This window comes from Glycine soja, chromosome 12 (assembly GCF_004193775.1).
Source record: "Glycine soja cultivar W05 chromosome 12, ASM419377v2, whole genome shotgun sequence".
NCBI lineage: Eukaryota > Viridiplantae > Streptophyta > Magnoliopsida > Fabales > Fabaceae > Glycine > Glycine soja.
The window spans coordinates 15,977,745-16,001,824 of record NC_041013.1 but is presented as its reverse complement, the minus strand read 5'-3'; the positions used below and the strand labels follow the sequence as shown (position 1 = coordinate 16,001,824).

Sequence of the window (24,080 nt, the reverse complement as noted above, 5' to 3'; positions counted from 1 at the left end):
ATATAAAATAAGTCATTGAATAATATTATTTAAAATATAATTTACGTTAATAAAAATAGCTTAATTTTTCCAAGGAGTTCACACTCAACACAAAAACACATCAATTTCATAGCAATTTCTCATTGGGATATCAACTGATTCATCAAACATATATAATTCACTGTAATAATTAAAAGGATAAAATGAAAATTGCAAAAATACCCCAAAACTCATTCCAATTGATATCTCTAAGGATCCTTACACATGTTCTCACTAATTCTCAATTATGAATAACTCATCCCTTACCTCTAAGTGCTTACCTCTAAGCGGGCTCACGTGTCTTCAGTCAGCGATAACAGCATCTCTAGCGGTTCCGTGAGATTCCTCCAATTTTTTTTTTTAATTGCTCCGATAGAGTTCCCAAACGTTAAAGAGACAGAGAAGGGATTGAAGCCTCCACTTGTACTGTCATCATGCGATTTATTTTTCTTCCTCCACAAATATGATCTCACGAATCCCAACGGTGACAGCGTGCTAAACTGAATTTCGAACAACATATACAAATTTCATGAAAATCCAACGGTTAACAAAACCGGGATCGTAGTTTTTCCGAGAAAGCTCTCGGTTTCTGCGGGAAAGGAAAATACTACAATGTGAGGGGTATTTCTCTTACCTCAGACACAATATTGAAATTCCCAACGGTGAAAATGCTCGGAATTGGGTTGCGAACGTGGTGCCCAAACTTTACGACGATCCAACGGTGAATGAGTCCGAGATCGTCATTTTTCTGAGACAGGTTAGGTGACCTACGGAAAAAAGAGAGGGTTTTGGGAGAAGAGAGAAAAAAAATGAAATTGTGAGGCAGAAGAGGCTGAGGAGTCAGTCTGAAACTGACCTATCATGTTGCTATTTATAGCTAGGGGCATTTTTGACCTATTATTTACTCTATTTATTTATTTATTATTTATTATTTTATATAAATAAAGTTTATTTTATTCTCTATCAAACAAATAAATAAAATACCCTTTTTATTTTCTCTCAAATCATTATTTTAATTAATAATTATATCTCCTTATTTATTTATTTATAAAATCTCATCATTATTTTTAAAATTCTATTTATTTATAAATAACAATTGTTTTTAATCTAGTTTATGAAATTCGGGATGTTACAGTCTAAGATTCCTCAAGTTTTTCCTTTGGTTGCTCTATTAGGGTTTCTAAGCGTTAGAGCGAAAGAGAAGGGATTGAAAGCCTCCATTTTACTGTCTTCGTGCAAGGGACGCTTCTCTCTCTGTGGACATTATTTAGAAAATCCCAAAAGTGGAGATGTGAAACATGAATTTTGAACCTGGTGTTTAAATTTCATGATGATTCAACGGTTAACGAGTCCGGGATCGTAATTTTACTGAAACAGGTTTGGGATATGCGAGAAAAAGAAAGCTACGATGTGAAAGGCATTTCTCTCACCTTAGACATTGTTTCACAAATTCCAACGGTCAAAATGTTTGAAAATGAGTTCCTAACTTGGTTCTCAAATTTCATGTCGATCCAACGTTTAATGTATTTGGAATCGTCATTTTACTGAGACAAATTTGGGTGTATGCAGAAAAAAAAAAGGTTTTGTGAGAGGAAGAAGGAAAAACGAAATTGAGAGAAAGAGGAAGCGTAGAAACGTATCGTCGATCTTAAAACTGATCTAACATGTCTCTATTTATAGTTAAGGTATTCCCAATATATTATTTACTCTATTTTTTTATTATTTTATAAAAAAATTATTTTATTTCCTATCACATTAATAAATAAAATATTTTTTTATTTTCATTCAAATTATTATTTAAATTAATAAAATTATTTCTTCTTGTTTATTTAATCATTTTTCTAAAACTATTTATTTTAAAATAAAAAAATTCTTTTTAATTTATTTTACAAAAAATTGGATGTTACACCGTCATACTTACAATATGGATTGAAGAGAAAAATAATTTCAGCTGAAGAGTTAACAAAGGAAAATCAAAACAAAGGCTGCACAAAGTAGCCATATCATTGTTGTGTTGTCACTTCCTTGTAGTGGTGGATGGGTATATGCTTTTGAAGAAGTCCTATCATTTTCATCTTCCTCTGTATGCAAATACCACTCCTTCCACTAAAAAACAATGGCCAGTTTTTTTCATGATCAAAATTACAATGCCCTAATGTGACAACTCTTTATGAAGTAATCTGAAAAGTCAATGTACTTGGTCCACAATGGCTTTAGATGGGGAAAAGCTATATCTAGCCATGGCTTTGCCCTGCCATTGAAATGGATGACACCAGCAGTCTCAGCATCAGCAAAACTTGTATTTTCCTGATATCCCAATCCCAACATGTGCCAGAAAGGATCAATAGTGTGGACATGACCATGGAATGCTATTAATCCAGGGGGTAATGTTCCTAGCTGCCACAAACTGAGGTCTGATTTTATATTCTGCATAAAGCATAATACCAATTATGTATTATTATACTATCTTTCTCCAATATGGAAACTCAAATTTTAGTTTTGAACATATCTTAAGTAATTTACTTATTTTTCTTGACAGTATTATAGTAGGATGGAAAGTACTTATATATACCTGCTCAACCCAATGATGGTATGTAGAGCTTATATTGGTCTTCCTCCAAGCATCAAGGTCAAAAATGTTCATGCCATAAGCCCAAGCACATTCATTGGGATCAAAATTTTGGGATATTAAAGGGTGGGAGAAGTTCAAATAGCTTTTCAACCTCTTTGACATCACCAACTTATCTTCTCCACTGCATGTTTCTACTGCTCCATTAACTTTTCCATTTAAGTCAATGTCCCACAGAGGTGAAAGATCAGTTTGTACCACAGTGTCATCATCGAGGAAGACCACCTTGTTAAGACTTGAGAACAACTGTTAATGAAAAGAGTATCACAGAAGTAAGCATCACAGGAAAAAAGGTTAATGAACTACACAAAAATAATTTTGCTTCATAATTCTATCACTTTTACCTCTGGAAGATGTATCCGAATGTGATTCATTACTGAATTATACTTAGGACTAAGTGCTTGCAGCTTTGCAGCAATTACTTTCGGCTTCTCAGTAGTATTTGCAACGATAGCTGATGACCCCCCTCTAAAATGTGATCGAACATTTTGATCTTTTTCCATTGCTTCAAGCACAGGCACCTTCCCTTTTGTAAACCAATCAAAGTGGTGCAATGCCTTGACCTCAATTATGGCAGGTGATAAAGGGTGCAAGGAGAACCAAGCCTGCATGGGGTAGTAAGTCTTTCTATCTGTAATTATGTGCAGAACAACCCTCTGAGGTCGCAAACTGTTGCGAACAAGCGATGTTGCAACCACAGAGGCGGCAAGAACATTGTCTGAGGCCAGGACAAAGTGAAAGTAGTTGTTGTCAACCAGGGCAGGGACAAGTTCTGCAGAGGGTAGCTGAAGGCGTGCCGCGGCATTGTTGGTGTGCTCGTTGGCCACCCTTAAGGCAAGGCAGTGAAGCTGTTTGGGTATGCCGCTTGAGGCTACATGACGATATAAATATTCTTGAACTATTGCTTCCCTTGTTCTTTGTTCCATAAGGGTTACCTAAGAAAATGTTCAGAATTTAAGTGGAGACTTGAACTTGGAAAACTGTTACTTCTGCATTAGTTTAAAGAGTGGGAAAATGGTACCATTTCTCTTAGTTTAATTGCAAATGTCTTGGCATCATATCCACCTTCCTTCATTTGGGTCATGAACTCTTCTAATGTCTGAGGTATATCAGACCTTCCCTCTAGTTCATCTTTGCCAAGGGGTTGATCTAATATTCCGTATATCACTTCTGGGACCTAGCAGAAACCAGTGTCATTTTCAGCCACCATTAGATTATTCTGGTCAATTAGTTACCATATGGATTCTCACGCAGACAGATATTATAAGAGTTAAGGAGATTACATTTGATTCTAGACTTCTTCCCAAAATCTTTGGCCTCAATTTTTTTCCCAGGCAACCTGCAAACAATATTTTTAGTAAATCAAAAGGTCATATATATACATAAATCATCAAAATTACTGGAATTATTATATCTAGACGTAAAAGAGTCATGCGCTTGTTTCGAATTCGAAAGGTTGCAGAATGTATCATTATCATTACCCTAAACATGTGGCTTTAGAATTTGATTTGCAAATTGTGGAATTCACTCTGTTATTCTATTCTTAAGAGCATAAAATCTACATCAAGTACACATGTAAATTTGTAACATAGCATCATACTTAAACTATTTTTAAACGGAAACAAGTGCATGATATCAAGTTTAGCCAACAGTAATCATTGACGTTGACGAATCCTACTTACAACACTAAAATACTGTGCAAAATACATATTACAAAAATTCCATTCCAACAGAGGAGACTCTTACGATATGTTTATAATTATGTCTAATGCTTCTCATAACTGAATACATACATACATACATATATATATATATATATATATATATATATATATATATATATATATATAAAAGTAGCCAAAATTGAAAAACAATAGACAAAATGTTATGCCTCGTTTACATTGGTTAATTTCAGAATCCTTCCATCTATAGAACCGTCGTTAATCAAACAAAATATTGAATGCAGACAAATAGCTATTGCAAATCATTCAAAGTTCAAAAGTACAGTAAAATACATGTATGCTTTGACATGTTGAAAATATAGGCCTCATTCACCCTGCGGCACATCTTTGTGTTTCTGCTATGCATGTATGTGTTTTTATGTTCGTGACTTTGTGTGTGTGAGAGAGAGACTGATAATGTACCTAAGGAAGAGCACTTGTTTTCTCCATCAATGTTATCCACAGCTGTCAAGACAAACACAAACCTAAGAAGGAATGTGAAGAACAAGAGTGAATAGAAGAGCATCCGATAAGAAAGCTTCCTTGATGCAACCTTCACTTTGATAAACTCCTTCAACCCTTTTCCCGGAAGCACGGTGACATGCCTCAAACTCGGAGATATCTGCAGCAACATTTTGGTCCAAAACACAACAAGGCAAGGCAAGGCAACACCAAAACCAAAAAAAAAAAAAAAAGTAGAAACAACAACACTGCTTGGAGTCCCTCCTCTTCAACTAGTACTTTTAATTCTTTTCATTTGTCAATTAATCCACCACCCTGATCAATGACAATGTAGAAAAAAAACTGCAAGATCCCGCGTCAGGTTATTCTGCTAGAGGAAGGTTTTGATGGTGTGCTTAAGGTTGCTATCTTCACCTAACCTTGCTTAGCATTTGGGACAGGGAAGCATGTCAATAAGGGGTGTTTGAAGGCTTTTAATAGGGTGTGGAGAGCTATGAGAGGAGGGGGTAGTTAAGGAGAAAGAGACATAAGACTGAGAAGGACCATGTTGGTTTTTGTTTCAAGTTTTGTGCTATTGACTTGGTTTTGAAGGAGGCAAAGTTAAGGAACAAAGGGTAGGAAAAAAAAAATTGAATGCAAAATTAACTTTGGCGTATGCTTGGCTTTGCCTCCACACGAAGTTCTTCTGTTTGGCATGTAGAGTTAATTTGGAGTTTGGAGACTGTGACACAACGGCACTTCTACATGGAAAATGACTGCCTCTCTTTCTTTCTCTTGTGTGTGGGGTTCAGGATGTGGTTGTTGGAGTAAAAGTTCAGAAAACATTAATTCCTCTGTTAGCTTGGAAAAAATTAAACTGAATTTTTGAAGGGTGGCTGACCCTCATTGGTTGTGGAATATTGTTTTCTTTGCTGAATCTAATAAAAATTTATTACTAACCATGTTTAGTTCTGCAGTCATTTCTTTTTTACCCCTTTAACATTTGTTTATTATAATAAAAAATGTTATTTATACAATAATTTATAAAACAGTTTGCAAAATAGCATTTTTCTTGTGTTTGGCTCTCCCTTTTATACATTTATTACATTATTTAATGACAGACAGAGGAGATGAAAATAAAAAAAATATAGTATACAAATTATTATATGTGTATCATATCTTTTACATAAAAAAATAATTAATAAGACTACAAGAAAAAAAGGATATTATCTATGGTTAAAAGTCATCGGTATACTCACAATAATCTCGATAACTCAAGTGTTTCAACAAATTACTGATAGACACATAAGCTGAATAGAGGCATTAGTAGCCATTTTCGACCGTCAAAAAATAAAATTTGTCGATATTTAGCGACAACAAAGTTATTGGTATTGTTACTAGATACCGATGACTAAAATTTGGGTTTAATTACCAACTATTAAATGCATGTTTGTGTAAATATTTTTCACGGAGTTTGTGTCATTTCGATGCACAAACCGTTAAAGATCCAAGTATGTTATTTTTGCGTTTGGTTATTAGTTTATACTTTTATATGGAAATAAGTCAGTAAAAGATATTTAATTATTTTACTTAAATTTCATAAATCTATTCTTAATTTATTACTGGTTATTAAATGTATTATTTTTTTAGTAATTATTAAATTTATAAATAGTTTTTAAATTTACATATTGATTTATTACTGATTATGAAATTTATAACTAATTAGTGATTAACTTAACTATTTTCATATAATTAATAAGGATTTGAGTAGATTTATGTGGATGTATATGCTGCACATCTTTTTCTTAGGATAAAAGGAAAGAGCAAAAAAAATTACCAAAATAACAAATGCTACATAATTAGAAGTGGGTTGGCAGTGGAAGCTTTGGGGCTTTGGCTTATTTGTTTAAGTTTTAAATTAAAATTAATAATATATGATATAACTCTAAAGTTTCCAGAATTTTTGTCAGAATGAATTGACACTATTATTGAATCATAAATGATTAATTGACTTACTCAATACCCTTGGATTTTTTACAACTTTTCTCAAATAATTAGCAAACATGAGTTTTTATTTTTGGCGAGCTGTTGAATTGCTTGTACTTGGTTCACAAATTTTACAGAGGAGACGATGGGAAAGAACCCAATAAGCACATGCTTAATGCAATCTCTTTACCAACCTATCCTATGGGGCAATCAACTACTTATGTTGAACAAAATTGAAAATTGATTGACGTGTAACTTGCACAAATGAACACAATTTCATGGTAGATAGACAGAAATAGACAATCCAAGATAAGTACTTATCCTATATAGACATCATACCTTAGAAGTGAAAAAATGGAAAAAAAAACTGGTGTTTTTCTTTTTTATTTAAAAAAAAAGGTGAGAAAGGAAAGTCCACATGATAGCATTATAGTGTATAAACCCTGTTCTTGTTTTACCCAACATATATATATATATATAACGGTTTTGGTATATATTTACATGCATATGTCTAAAATATATTTTCCATTTCTATAAATTAGAAATATTCAATTTCGGTCTCTATAAATTTTGTATATATTTTTAATTTTTAGAAAATTAAAATATACTATTGTCTAATTTGAAGCTAAGTTTGAGTTAATTGAGCCTAGCTCTAAGTTAAATAATAATATATTTTAATTTTATAGGAACAAAAATATACTAAATTTTTTATTGGAACAAAAAACGAACGTTTTTAATTTAAAAATCCTTTTTTTTTCGTTAACCTTGGTAATCCTTTATCACACTCTTCTTGTCATTGTAACTGGCACAAAGAATCAAAACAATTTGCCACATCTAATGACCTAATGAGGAGGCAAATTGTTACTGCGAAGAATAATAATCGAGCTTGTTGTCATTTGCACTAGTTGGAGAAGAAGAAAACAACAACGTTTGTTCAATTGGAGTATAGATGCAGCGGAGAGATCCTGCTATTCTAGTAGCCGCCAGGGTTGTTGCTGGAATCAGGGTACAAGAGTCGCTTGGCGAAGATGATGGAGTGGAGATCAGTACTGAAGCGTTGTGATTGTTTTCGACAACAGTCCATGAGAGAGCCGTGGAAGTTCTTGATATCATTGGTTTTATATAATTTCACAAAAAGAAACTATTTTTTTAATGAGTTTATATAATCGTTGGTGGTAGAGGATGACTGGAGTTGGCAGGAAAAAGCAAGAGATAATTTTTAAATTGAAAATGTTTGTTTTTTATTCCTGTAAAAATTTTAGTATGTTTTTCGTCACTAAGTTTTTTTATTTTCGTAGTCTCGTAAAATTAAAATATGTCATTGTTTAACTTGGAGTCAAGTTCGGTTAATCTAAACCTAGTTTCAGCCCAAATAATGGACATTTCTATTTTATAATGACTAAAAACACACAATTTATTTTGTAGAGACTAAAACCAAACATTTCTAATTTTACAGAGACGAAAAACATATTTTATCTTATATTAATCAAAGTAATTCATACTCATAAAAATCATATTGCAAATCCTATGAGTAACAACAATCTTATAAATCTTGGTATTACTCAACTTAAGTAGGATTATCTTCGGGAGAAGGTACTTGTAATCCATAAATAAAAAAAACCCTTAACCGTAACTTTCTCAATGTTCATTCATTAAGTGTAATGTACATTGGTGACTCGACCTAAATTTGGAGGTAAACTTCTGATATTTGCCTTTGATTCTCACATATCAAAAATTTAAATTCTTATAAACCTTCACTATTTAATTTTTTACAGATGAAAAAAAAATGAAAAAAAAAATGAAGGTAAAATTCTAGTAGATGTTTAAATGAAAGAGTTTAAGTACAAATGAAGGCAGGGAATAAGTTTAACACAAAAGCATAGGATATTGTGAAGTTGTTAAAATATCAATTGTTGACCTTTTAATCAAAGTATCATTTTGCATTTTACCCTCACTACTAAAAAATAAGCTTTTTACATCGGTTATTAAGGACTTTCAACATCAGTTATTAACCGATGTTGAAACTACCGACGTTAAAGTATCAATGTTAACATTGATTATTTAAAAACCGATATTGTTGTTTACTGATAACATCTGTTTTTTTAAAAATCGATGTTACTTTTCACTGGCAACGTCAATTTTTTAAAAAACAATGTTGTTTTTCTGAATTTTTTTTAATATAATATTTGTTTTTTAATTACCAACCTATAATTATTCATATGACAACTTATCACTCAAAGTTGTATAAAACTCATAAAATAAGCTACATTTATAAACAAATATACCACCAAGACTTATAAACAAAAATTTACACAAATTAATATATCACCAAGAGTTCTAAACAAAATATATCATGCACCAAGAGTACTTATAAACAAAAATTTCCCCAAATGTGTCCAAGATGTTCCAATTCCCACAAAATATATATCACCAAGACTTATAAATAAAAATTTACAGATCAATAATACTATAGTATAATATAATTTAATTGTCAACAAATCCAAAATAAAACAAAGTTAGAAGTTGCATCTCGGAACCAACTTGCAAATTTTGTGATTATGCAAAAGTCCTCCATCCATTTTCCAATTTTTGCAATCTTCCTCCAATGACTATAAACAATCCTACACTCCGCAATCCATTCCAAGTCCAGATGAGTGAATGATGCCGCTTTCATAAATGAGTACATGGCACTCGACACATCTTGAAATTAACATTAAATTGATATTACATGTGTATATGATTTTAATATTTGATAGACAAATGAGTGTTTAATTACTCACCAAACTGTTGCAAATCACTTTGTATTCACTCAGCAAGACTTTAAAGTGACTAAGGTAGGACAAGGAATGTCATTTAGGATAAGCTTTTGGTTCAGAACTGCTTTCGAAGATGGCGAGTAAGAAAACACTTTGTCAAAAACGGGTCATGATCACTTGATGATTTTTAGTGAGTCCATAGAAATTTCTAAGTTATGTCCATCCGACCAGTAGAGTTAGGCTCACGATCTTGGTTGTACGTAACAAAGTGCATATTGTTATTATTGTCTAACAGATGTCAAATATGTTCTAGTTCATCCTTCCATCTTATAGCAAATGATCTACTGACTTCATCCTAAGGCTACATTTAACAAGCAAACTAATACAAGCGAATGTATTATATCACATCATGTTTATTTGAGAATAGTCTTGAAATTTATAACTTGATCCATAATATGAATTCTATTGAAAATTTCCTCTATTTTTTTTGTTAATCTTCATCATTATCTTAGTCATTTCCTTTCAGTTTTGTTGATCTTCATCCATCGTTTCTAAACTCCATTTACAATATTAAAGTTACTATTAAAAATAAATATGCATGCCTACCTACTAATAGTAAACCAACACATATGAGTTTAGTCAAGTACATGCCACGAAGTTGAAAGACATAGTAGTGCATATACCCATTTTTGAAAACCAAGAATGATATTCTTATCATGAAAAAAATTGGGAGTCTAAGGATATAGCAAAGTTCTCACATCAGCACAAAGTCCCATTAACAAGCATTTTCATGACCAAACACAGAAACAACCAAACATAGAAATAAAATTAACCTTTCGTGACCGAGAATGAGAACCAGACTGAGTAGAGTTGTGAGTGACAACAAGAACGAGAGGGTGAGAGTGATAGCAAGAGTGAGAGCGAGAACAAGAGCACGAAGTGAGAACGAGAACGAGAGCACAAAGCGAGAATGCAGTGGTGGCACGATGAGCACGTCATGTCGCGAGGAGTTGAGTCACAATGAGAGTCGTGAGGAGGAGGAGAATGGGAGTTGTAGTGCCACGAGGAGGAGGAAGAGAGTGAGAGAATGTGAGAACTGAAACGATACAAAAAGAGTTTGGGCGCCAGAACTCTTCTTTTATAAGAAATCCAACAACATCAGTTTTTTAAAAAACCAATGTTGTTTAAGCGCACATAAAATCGGTTTTTTAAAAACTGATGTTGTCAGTACTTATATAACATCGGGTTTAAAAAATTGATGTTGATATTCCCTTCTTAACATTAGTTTTCAAAAAACCGATGTTAATGATGACATCTTATTTACAAAAATATCACTGCATATTTTTTAATATTGGTTTTCATCATAATCGATGTCAATTTTCTAATAGTGCCTCTAAAATAATACCTACATATTAATTTTTTTATAAATTTATTAAGATTTTAAATGTGTTTTATTAATAATGACTCATTTCCCATGTTACAATAAAAAACGCTAGGGGAAAAAAGTTCATCAAAATGGAGGACACGTAATAAATAACAGGATTTAAGTAACCTTTCAATATTGTTGATTAATGATGCGAATATTTGCGTGGATACATGATATTTAAAAAAATGTTAGTTGACTATCATTTCAACTAATATGTTGATGTTATGATGTGCTAACTGAACTGAAAAGTATGGATTGCTACTATTAATAGAAAATTACAAAAATGAAATGGAAATCTAGTTTGTGAGATTCAGCTTGTTCTTTCACTTCTCGGTCTTCACTTTTAACGTATCAATATTATACTTTATAAGTTTAGCGGGAAAAAAAGTTACATATTAACGTTGAACAACTGATGCTTGACAATTGACATGTAGTAGGACAAAAGCGTAAATGTTTGTAAATCAAAATTGATAGACTAACTATCAAATACAATATCTATATATAGAGAGAAGATACATCTAATAAAAATAGTTTTCATTTTTAAAATATGAAAATTATAAATCTGAGACATACAACCTTAATTAAACAAGAATCGCAATTAGTTAGTAGTAACATGGCTACTTAAAAAAGTTATATATTTTTTAATGTTAACTATATATATATATATATATATATATATATATATATATTTCACTATAATTGATGTCGAATCTCATGATGAGTAGTAGAACAAAATTATTATAGGTTAACGGTTAATATTAACATATGATATAATAATCTATATTAATTGTTTTATATATATCATAACAACTAAAAAAAAAAGTGTTAGAAGTAAAAAAAAAGAAGATAAACTACAAGTTCTAGCGTAATATGCTGTCCGTCATTAACAATTTTTTTTAACATAAAACGAAATTAAAATTCTTTTATGGCTTAGTACCGTATATGAATGGTATAAAATTCTTTCCTTAAAAAAGGTTGCAACTTTCATCGTAACGAGCCAACCTTTCAAGTCTTTAAAGACACTCCTGACATTTGCAGCGGGAAAGACTGTCAATTTGTGCTAAATTTGCATCCAAGCTATGCTACATAAGGTAAAATGTCCAAAACAGAGAAGTTCTTAGACTAGTTTGACCTTGTAAACCACCAATTCTAGAAACATGCATTTCATGATTTTCAAATGCTTTATATGCACGTCTACTAACACTAGTAAACACCCCCTCCAAACCAAACAACGAAAATTTTGGAGTATGGCTCTATATGCAGGTTAGGTTTTCAAAGCTTTATTTATTAAAGATAGAAATAGCGAAGCCTGATCAAGGATATTTAGGCGCTAGTTTTATTGCTTCATATTCATACATGTAATATGATTTCAATGGACACAATTAAGTGGATAAAATTGAACCTGTGGCCTAACCTTTTCACTACTTTGAGGGTGTTTAGTTTTGCGTTTGGATGGACGGATGGATATACATTACAATTTGTGATATACATTACAATTTGTGAGAAACTAGTCTGTAACTCGTGTATACGCATGGGTCGTTTGTAATTTCTTTAGCATGTATCTTTATTGGTTTTGTAAAGTAGAAATAAAATAAAAAAATAGTATGTAAATTTAAATAGAGTTAGCACTTAGCATTGATAAACTTTGATTGAAGTAATTACAATGATATTATAGTTTGAAACATATATAACTAAAATTGTTCGTCATATTAGAAAAGTTGTTTTGGCAAAATAACAATAAATTTAATGGTCAAACTAAGATTTATTTTGTGTTGCTGTCGTCCCAATCTTTTTGATGTCTGATGACAATCTCCCAAATCTGTTCGATGCGTCTATAGTAGAAGGAAATTTCATCGTCATGGCTGAAATCGCTCTCTTCAAGGAATTGATACCATGGTTCAACCACGTATTTATCACCAATTCCAGGGTCAATCACTACAACATGTCATTGTAGCGGAGGTTCGAACCTTCTCAAAATTTTCATGTGCTGACCACAGTGGATACGACATGCTGTGACAGAGGGCAGAAGTTGCTATATGGAAAAAATAGCATTTAATTAAAGATTAATATAAATAGTATAAATAGTGATTAATGTTTTACCAATGGATAGGGGGCACCAAGGATGGATTGAGTGATGGTAAGAGTCTAGATATGTTTTCTTGAGCTGCAGCGTGGCCTTCCACATGTTTGCTAGTGTATTGCTGGAATGAAGTGCAAGTTGAATATAAAGAGGTGGTCACAAGCAAAAAAAATTTATGGTTATGGACTCAAATTTCTAATTCTTTCCTGAATCTTGTCGAGCCGCCAGCAAAGTAACATTTCCTTTTGTGTTGTCTCAGTCAGATTTCATAAGTGGCCTCATCATACTTAAATTGCACGAATTCTGGATAGTCTAGCTGCCATTGCTGGTGGTAGAAAGCTGGTATGTGTATGGTGTCCTGAAAGGAAGAAGGCACTGTTAAACAAAACCAAAACAATATCCAAAGTAGTGTTGGCATAAGTAGGTAAAGTAGCCATTTTATTTGAACCTGACACAATGGAATGCTGCTCTAAACTGCACTATTAATAGGCAACTGATAATTGAACTTCTGATTTGCAGTGAGAGACCATTTGAAAAAACTGAAGTTAGCACTTGAGTATGTTGTCTTAGTCAGAGAGGTTATGTTTGTTGATGTTGGAAAGAAATAGAGGGCACGGTTTGGTAATATTAAAATCAGTTGTGTAAATCTGTGCTTGAAAAATATACAGAAGAGAACATGCATATTAATCAATTTGATTGGCACAACATATTAGAAACCAGTTGATGGAGTTTGGCAAAAAAAAATGAAATAGAAGGCAAGAAAAGTGATATTTGTAGACCTTAATTGTGTTGTTGATGAAATTGAATACTAATTAAGTTTAAGTTTTTTTACATGTGACTATTAGGATGGCAGAATATTAATTAAAATAAAACCAGTCATGGAAGAAAGTTCCAGAGTTTTGAATGAGTGTAATGAAAAGAAAATAATAGAGAATGCATATAAGACATCATTAGTATTAATCATACTAAACTTCATCCTTAAGTAAGTAAATCTAGGATATATGCAAGTAGGAAAATTAACTGAATGAAATTGAACCAACAGCAGTACAACCAAATGTCTAATTTGTATATACTCATGGAAGCAAAAGATCAAAGCATATGGTCATGAATTTGAGCATTGATGAAATGGAAGAAGTTTGAGTGTTCAATTTGTGGACAAAGGTTGATAATAATTAAAACAGGTAGGAAGCTGAATGCAATTGACGAAAATAATTAGCATGATCAAAACTACATAACAGACAATGTATATAAGAGATCATTAGTGTTAACCATACAAAATTTAATACTTAACTAACTGAATAGTGAATGTAGAGGACAAAAGATTAGGTATGAATCAACTATCCAAGTAAGTTATTAATATAACTGAACTAAATCCAATCAAAAGCAGTACAGCCAATTGCCTAATTTGTGATGGTATTGAATTTTAGCGTTGATGAAACAGAAGAAGTTTGATTGTCCAATGTGTGGACATAGATTGAACAATTACACAACCAAAGATATAAATTATATATATGTATGTGTTCCAAGAACACACCATGTTGGGATACGTTTTATTATTTTTATTAAGGAAATCTCAAAACAGAACATGCATATTACATGGTCTCTAAAACATAACCATTCGAATCTTCAGGAAATAAAGACAACATGATTGCACTACCCAATGTCTAAGATAACACAATGTCGATGTGAGAATCAACTTTTTTTTTTTTGTGGAATAGTTTTAATTGTGTTCATCAATTAAATGTCAAAACAGAACATGGATATTACATCATCTGTAAAGCATAACAATTTGAATATGCAGGAAATAAAGACAACATGACACCAGCAGCGAAAAACATCTATAAGGACCAAAAAATACAGAAAATAAAACAATGTTGTAGGTTTCCAAAATTAAAACATCTAGAGTCATGAAAGGATTACATCTAGAAACAACTTAAATAAAAGGCGTGGTTAGAAGTGTAGGTTAATTTAAGTAATAAAACTATGTGTCCATGGAACAACAATTTGGGCCATGAAACAAAATTAAGTAACTATTCTTGCAAGTTACTGTGCATAGACAATGATGCATGCAAACCTAGAAACCACAAACATGTCTGTCCTAAATTTCAAGCGGGCAAATGGCAAAAATTGACGGCAAGATGAGCAATTTTTATGCGGGGTATGTATGAAAGATGGAATCGAAAGCAAGGAAAAAATAATGACATGAATAGAGATAATTTGTGAGTATTCGGTTTATACTCACCTTGCTGGACGCAGTTGATGAACACGAATTCATGGTGACAGGATGTGCGAAGGAGTGGTTTTGGTAAACCTGAAGCGAAGTGTGTAGGTTAAAGTAGTATGTTTTGGTGGTGTGAAGTAGTAGTTGCAAAAGATTAATAGGTGGCTTGTGTAGGGATTTAACTTGCGGCAACTGAACGGGTCTTGGAACTGTGAAGCATTTGCAGACAACGTGTGAAGGTTGGACGTGAATATGCAGTTAACTTATTATCAAGCTAGTTAGTGGTGCAAGTGGCTAAAGAGGTTTTTTGATTGGTGAATGTCACAAAAAGGTTGAGATGTTAGAATGTAAAATAGATTGTATTGTTTTAAAAATTCAATGCCTCCTGCATAATTTATAATAATAATAAAAAAAAATTAAGAGATAGGAAATATTAGTGCATGTAGTATAATTATAATAATAAAAATAATGAAGTAAACATATATGACGTTAAAAAAAATATAAGTTAAAAATATTAGTGTTAATTCCTGTCATGACAACATTAAAAAAAGTTACAGCAACAATGACAGTGCTGAAAGTTATAGCATTTTGGCCATGCAAGGATTGCAAAAATAAGATTGATAGGCCAGTCTTGAATTATAAAGGTGTTATTTTGCATTTTTTTTTCTCCGATGTCCTCATTTTTTTTATGTAGGCTATAGTAATAATGGTAGTGTTGAAGGTGAAGCTATATTGGTGTAATATGTGTTTGGTTTCACATCATCAGTACGTGTTTGGGTTTCACATCTAGTAAAAAAAAACTCTAGAAAAAGTGTTACATGTAAAGCTCTCAAGCATGGGCATTTTAGGAATTTCTAGATATTTTTCAACTAAAAATAAAAGGGAAAAGTGGGAGTGAAGAGGACACCAAGATGAAGAATAAAAAATGAAAACGAAGGAAATAAATTGGTGGGGAAATGACATAAATGAAGGAAGTAGGTTTGAAGTTGATAGGGACAGAGTTTGAAAAGGTCAAATGTTTGATGTTTCTATCATACATGATTGAGTGGTGAAATTTTTTGGATTAATAAATGGATAAAATCAGGAAATAATGTACTATATTTTATTGTTGTTATTAGAATTATTACAATTATTTGTATAAAAACACTTCAGAAACTTTGATTTCATTACTCACTTGAGAAACTTTAATTTGATTATTCATATACATAGCCAATAAAAATCCAAGACTTAATTATATATTTTACCATTTTTTATTTTACAAATTTAATCATCAATTTTTAATAAATTTTATGACTTAAATTTTAATTTTTTATATATTTTATCAATGGTGACATGTCAATAAAAAGAAGTTAGTAATTTATATAAATAACGTAATTTTTTTATTCTTCAAGAAAACATTGGTTTGTTATTAATATAATGATAAAATGTGTAGTTTAAATTTTTTTTAATGATAGAATATAATGGAAGTGAAGATGGAAGAGACAGACCACAAAAATGAAGAAGAAAGAAAGCAAATGGAGGAAGCAAAATGAAGAAGAAAGAAAGCAAACAGAGGAAGCAAGTTGGTGAGGAAATGACGCAATCAGAGGGAGTAGGTTTCAAGTTGGTGAGAAGGCTACAAAAGAAGGCATCTGGAAATTAATCAAACCTTTGGACTCGATCGTGATGTGTGATCCAACTGAGTAGATTGAGAAAATAGGCCATTGGCGTAGTGGTGAAGGAAACAAACTTACCAATGAATATTGATACAGTGGTGAAGGAACTCACTGTGCAAGAAAACAACATAGAGATATATATTAATATGAAAAAAAATTACTTAACCACACTTTCTCCCAAACAAACCCCACCAGAAACTGATTCAAAAACAAAGATACAAAAAACCCAACCATGCATTCACAAAAAGCCAAAAATCTCAAGAAAGCGGCAACAAAAAAATACCAAAAAAAATAATTAATCTAAAGAAGTTCTACCAAATGTCAAGTCCTTCAAATGTTAGCAGGAAAAAAAAACAACCAAATGTTACAAAAAAAATAGAATATTTTTTTTAAAAAAAAGGATTAAGCCAAAGAAGCCTTACCAAACATGTACTCCTTAGGAACTTGCAAGATGAGAAAAGAAAGAAAGTAAGAAACTTCCTAAAAACAACATCAAGTGTCACCTTCTGGTGCCTTTCTAATTGCCACCGCCACGTGGTATTCTCCTATTGGCGGATTCCAAATTTTCATTTAATTTCGCTTAATAATCTGGCACAAATCCTGAATCTTCTCTTCCTCCGTTTATCTCTTTCTCTTCCTCATTACTCTCTCTTCCTTAATCTTTTCTTTCTCCAGCTTTCATCCATCTTCTGTTTTCTCTTTTTTATTCAATCAATCTTCTATTTTTTGCAATTTGGGAACTTTTTGTTATTTTTATTTAATTAATCAAAAGGTATGGGGGTTCGATGTAGTTTGGTTACATGGACAGTGTTGTTTACATGTTATGTTGCTGAGAACTGTTTATTTGCAGAGAGGGACCAACAGAGGTTGAAAGGAATCTAGAAAGCAAGCAAACAGAGGAAGGAAAGTGGTGAGGAAATAACGCAAACAGGCAGGTTTATGTATATATATAACATATTTCAAACAAAGTAGCAAATAAAAGATGAATGGTTGCAACCTCATCGTCTTGTTTGTTGTCACTTTCATCCTCGTGGTGATCCATATTCGTATTTCATGCTCACAAAACACGCCTCTGAGCAGCAGCAACAATAACACGAATTAGAAAACATTAGGGTTCAACGCAAGAAACAAATATCGTTTTACCACACCCAAGAATACTCGAAGAAAGCAGCAATCAAATCGGTGAAACGTAGTAGCGTTAAAATGCAAGACAACACAAGCATGAAATTAAGGGAGAAAAAAATCAAAAGATTGAAATTACCAAAGTGAAGGTCGAGAAATTCGATGCAATTGTGACGGTTATGTTGGTCTAAGATAATGATTGCAATAATGACTGCTATAATTGATAAATATATTTGCCAACAATTTGATCTTTTGTTAATTGCTCATTACATATGGCCTGCTTTCATTTATGGCATGCTTTTATGTAAATCCTAATAATACTTGCCTAGTGTTATTGCAAACGACCATGTCATTTGAATTTTCATAATTTGATATATACATATACATATATATATATATATATATATATATATATATATATATATAACATAGAAAGCTAGCATTCAGAATAATAGTGACCTAATGTTTCAAATGGTTAATCTTACTGAAATTGCTATCTTTGATTGCTTACAATGATCTTTGGTTTGGTACTATTTCTATTTGTTAGCATGTTTATAATTGTATTTTTTTTCTATACAATGTTTGCAGTCTAACTAATGTGATATTTAAAAAGCTAAACATTAACATGTTACTTTTTCAATTATACAGTTTGTGTGATGGGATTCAGTATTGAAGCATAAAAAACATAATATTAATATATAAATATTGTTCAGAAGAAATACATAAATAAAACTTAAAAAGTCAATATTTTGAATTCACATATCATCCAGGATCAAAATTAAGCAAACATTTTTTGTAAACTATAAACTAACAAAATAGAAATTAAAATTTAGTTACCATCATTGTCGCCCCAATTTCTCTATTTCCTAATAACCATTTCCCAAATATCCTCACGAGGTCTGTAGTAGAATAAAAGCTCGTCTCCATGAACAAAATCATCTTCAACAAGAAACCGGTACCATGGTTGCGCAACATACTTGCCATGAAAGCTAGGGCTAACCGGGACGATAGGCCATTGTAATGGAGGGCCGAACTTTCTTAAAATGGTCATATGGAAACCGCAAGAAGGAAGGTGTATTGCTGCAATAGGTGGAAGTCTCTGAATATAAAATAAAACTGAGTTAAATTTTTGCGTAAAAATTTGCTAATAATGTGAAAATAGTTAATATAGATTACCAATGGTTTAGGATCACCAAGCAGGGCTTGAGTGAGTTCAATAGTCCCGACATGCATTCTAAATACGGGTAAGGGTCTGCCGCATGCTTGTTGTTCCAGTAGAGGAGTGAAATGGAGGTTGAAAATCCATTTGTGTTCACAGGCCATAAAATTGATGGTTACTAACTCGTAGATATTTAAGTGGTTCCTCAATTGTTTGAGGCCAACAGTAAAGAACAATTTTCCTCGATATTGTCTAAGTCGTATCTGGTATGAGGCTCCATCATAGTCAAAACGGGCAAATTCGGGGTAATGCGGTGCCCACTGTTCATGGTAGAATGGAGGCATTTCTATATAGTCTTGGCCAGAAAATGTGGTAACCGCAAGTGTTATGTATCAGGTAAAAGGAATGCGTGAAAAAACCAATATGAATAAAAGAGTAGCTAAATATCACCTTCTCATTGTGTAATACAGCAATAAATTGTAATATGTAGGGCCGCCTCATTATGGGATTCCTCATCTGCAATAAGGCAGCCATGATTATTGTAGTTACAGTGACCATTCAGTGTGAAGAGAAGCAGTTAATTGAAAACAAAAGCTAAGTAAATAAAAGTTTTTTAGCCGGCTTACCTTGCTTGAGGCTGTTAATGATGTTATGCTCATCTTTGGGATGGTCAGAAGCTAATTGTTCTTCGGGGGAAAATCTCAAATAGGAGATTGGAACAATGTCATGAAGCTTCTGCATCCTTTACTATATAAACTCTCCTTCAGTGTAATAGGAAGCTGAAGCAGCAAATTGCATGCATTAAATTATTGCATTTCCCAAAGTTCCAATTAATGGCAGATTGGTTTGGTTGGCAAGTGTGCAGTCTCAATTGTTGTTTCTGAAGAGTCAAGGTTGCAAGGGCGTTAGAATCATTCGCAAGGTACACGGTTGTGCAAGCAGCTGAAGGGTTATTCATGCATAGTAAATAATTATATCGTAAATGCTTTCAATGCTACACAGCAACATGATCAAACAATGCTGGCTGAGGTTTGTCACTTGGTTTCTAATTTAATGAACTTGGGCTGATACTGAGAATTTTTGTTAAAGAAATGCAGAGCAGAGGATAACAGCATTCTAAATTTTGCATGGGCAGAAATATAATTGGAAGTTGACCTCATCCATCATCGTTGGATCAAAATCATATGATATGGGAAGTAATGTTTTTTATAAACGAATCTGAAATTTTGGCACAGATGAATGCAGAGCACGTATATTGATAGATTAGATAAGATATTACACCAAAGAGAATTATGGCAATTGTCTCTAGAAAGCAAATGTTAAATAAAAGCAATTTTGTGTAAAGCATGACACAAAATCTAATAACATATCAAAGGAAATGCATATCAGATATACCATATCTGATACTTTGGGGTCAAAGTAAAATAATATATGATTTAAAAATTGCCACATCAGTTAAAGCTTAACAATTAAAAGCATCAGCAGTGTTTAAGGCAAGCAAAGTTAATTTGACTTTAAGAATCAACCACTATTCAAAAGAAAGAAATATTGCAGTAGTACGGGTTAAAAACAGCATCCATAGTTATGCATAACAATTGCATCAATATTGCTGATAGATTTTAACTAATAGACTTTAGTTGCCAATACTTTTGGTTAGATTTTCCATTGAACAAAATACATATGAAATATAAATAACAGGTTCACCCAAGGAATGCAATTAATCTCGGCAAACAATATTGGACTGAGCTCCTGAAAGTAATGCATCCTATGACATAATTGACTGAAAACAATTGCTAGCTAATCATGGATAGGAACCTATGTACCAATGGAAAACAGAAGCATCAGGTCAATGTGATAAAGAGGAAAAACAACAAAGAAGCATAAAAAAGTAAGATTGACAGGAAAATGCAACAGTGAAATAGAAGCAAATTTGACAAATGCATGCAACAAAACCTGGAAAAATATAAAAGGAAATACATATCTGATTAATAAGTTGGCCAATTAGTTTAAAGTTAAGGATTGAAATTATCAGGAGTGTTAAACATGAATAAAGTTAATGTGATTTAGTCAAGCAGGCACCACTTTAAAGATTCCTATTAATAGTGCTGATAGTAACAGAAACTATTGGTGGGCCAAGTGAGCAAACAACAACAGTCTAAATGGAGTTAATAGAGTTTAGATGGCAGTTCTTTTGATTATACTTTGTATTGAACCTAACAAATAGGAAACATAGATAACAGGTTTACCCCACACTAATCTTATTTAGTGATCTTTGAAAAACATCCATAACAAACCAACCACACAGAAAATCAAACAATATTGCAGGTTTTGAAAAAGGGAAAAATTCTCTATGAAAGAAAGCCAACATGGATGAAACAAAAGAAAAACCTCATAAGGCAGACCAACATGCATAAAAGATCAGCAAAATACCTCTGATTGAATTCTCGCCTCGTTGCCACCGGCTGATTAATAGCCAACTTAGAAGCCTCCAAAGAATTGCTAACTGAGGATGGATAGGATCCTACAGCAGTCAGAAATAGAAGCATAAGTCGGATGTGATGAAAAGGAAAAACAACAAACTATATATGATAGTATACCCTAGGCTTCCTTAATTCTGGCATTGGTCGACAACACAATAATGGGGCTTCCACATAATGAATAAATTTTAGAACAATGAATAAAGTCAAATAAATTTTAGAAACAATTTAATAAAATTGATACAACAATGAATAAGTCATAGAAAATATTGGACATTTATCTCAAGTCCATAAGTTTAAAAACAATCCTTTTACTTCTTGATGAGACATGGCGAAAGACAACCTCGTCAATTGCCTAAATGACAACCAAAACATACACCAAATAATATTAGGCATGACAAGGATGTTACAAAAAAAGATAACCAACAAACATGCATAGATATCAGAAAACATTCCAGCCATGGTCGTTATAGCTTACCTCAAACATTTGGCTGTCAAACACCAAACAACATCAAGCATATCAGTTTTAGGAAAAGAGAGTCACCAGAAAGAACCATGTGGAAAAAAAACTAACAAACTTTCCTTATAGATGCTCCTTCGTGGATCGCCTCAAGAAAAACCACAAACAAAGCCAAAAACCAAACAATATGCCAGATGACCAAAAAGAAACAAGAGAAAGCATGCATTAAACTAAAACTCATGTGGACGTAAAAGAATAGACAAAAAAAAACCAAAATGGGGAAATGAAACTTAAGGACCAAGAAAACTAAAAATATTTAAGCAGAAAGGAAACAAAAGCAAAACCTCATATGGAGAACACAAAATGGAAGGCCTCAGCAGCTGGAAAACTAAACTGGAACTGAAGACACTTGCATGAAAAAAAAACAAGGAAACGAAGCAAGGAAAGCAGTATCCAACACTCAGGAATAAGCAAATGAAGCAAAAACAAAGAAAGCAGGTTTGGAGTAGTTGAGGGAATGATCGGGAATGCATGCAGAAGATGACACTTGGACCCAAGTGGAAATGCCCCCAAAAAACAACAAATTGAACACGTGGCAGCACATGGAGCATGGCCACAATAGTAATTTTCAATGCCCCGTGTTTTATGAAACCAATGACATAAAAAAGCATCAACTACATGGGAACGAACAATAATATATGGCATGTATGACGCAAAAGATAATCCAAACATGATGAATAACATCAGACAGAGCAAAATTACAAAAGAACAGTCAATAACCAAACATACATAAATGTGAAATAACATTTAAGCAACGGAATAACTACTAACCTATTTTGTGATTGTCCTAAACTGCTTAAATCACAACCAACACATACTAGAGATGGAAAAATATTACAACAGAGCATAATTACAAAAGAACAGTCAATAACTAAACATACATAAATGTGAAATAACATTTAAGCAACAGAATAACAGCTTACCTATTTTGTGATTGTCCTGAAATGCTTAAATCACAACCAACACATACCAAAGATGGACAGATATTACAAAACATACCAGGCATGGCCAAATGTTACCTATCTTCCGATTTTGTTGATCTTGTTCAAATACCAATGTAAACAACAACCAAAGTTCACAAATAAGATCACAGGGGCACAGAAACAGTATTCAATTGCTAATTCTAACTTTTTTCTATCTTGACAAAGCAAAATAACCATAAATGCATAAATATAAAATATAATTGAAGCACGGGGGAAACATCTTACCAATCTGGCCATTGTCCTGACCGTGCGTAAATGACAACCAACGAATACACCAAATAACATTAGGCAAGACAGACATGGGAAAGTGATGCCCGAACAAATCAACATGCATGAACAAAAAACTGGTCTGCACCCAAAGAAATCAACATGCAGAAGACAAAGACAACATGATAACACCATGAAAAAACATCCATAACCAACCAAACATAGAGAAAACCAAACAATATTACAGGCTTCCAAAATCAACAGCTGGCAAACCCAAATGCAAGTGAACATACAAAAATGAAGAACAAAGCAAGCAAACAAAGGGAGCAAAGTAGTAGCGAAATGAGATAAACAGAGGAAGCAGGTTTGAAGAAGAAAGTAAGCAAACGTCCATAAGCAACTAATGACCAACACCATCCAAAAACAACCATTACCAACCAAACATGCAGCAAATCAAACAACATTCTAGATCTGCAAAATGAAACTAAGCATGCACGAAACAAAAACTCCTTTGCAGCAGAAGAAATCAACATACAGAAAATGAAAACAGCATAAACAATATTCCAGGTTTTGAAAAAGCAAAATCATTCATCCAGAAACAAAGCCAACATGCATGCAACAAAAGGAAAACTTCATAAGGCAGACCAACATGCACAAAATCAACACGAAATGAAAACAA

General features: G+C 32.6%; 1 protein-coding gene across 1 annotated transcript; it reads right to left on the bottom strand.

Moving 5' to 3' along the window:
- Positions 1–1,947: 1,947 nt before the first annotated feature.
- LOC114379102 (probable galacturonosyltransferase 12) lies at positions 1,948–5,285 on the bottom strand. Its single transcript, XM_028337667.1, has 6 exons — positions 4,792–5,285; positions 3,931–3,986; positions 3,669–3,824; positions 2,992–3,582; positions 2,591–2,893; positions 1,948–2,445 (listed from the first exon to the last, which is right to left on the bottom strand). The coding sequence occupies exons 1-6, from the start codon at positions 5,000–5,002 to the stop codon at positions 2,161–2,163; spliced, it is 1,602 nt and encodes a 533-aa protein (XP_028193468.1). The 5' UTR covers positions 5,003–5,285; the 3' UTR covers positions 1,948–2,160.
- Positions 5,286–24,080: the final 18,795 nt, after the last annotated feature.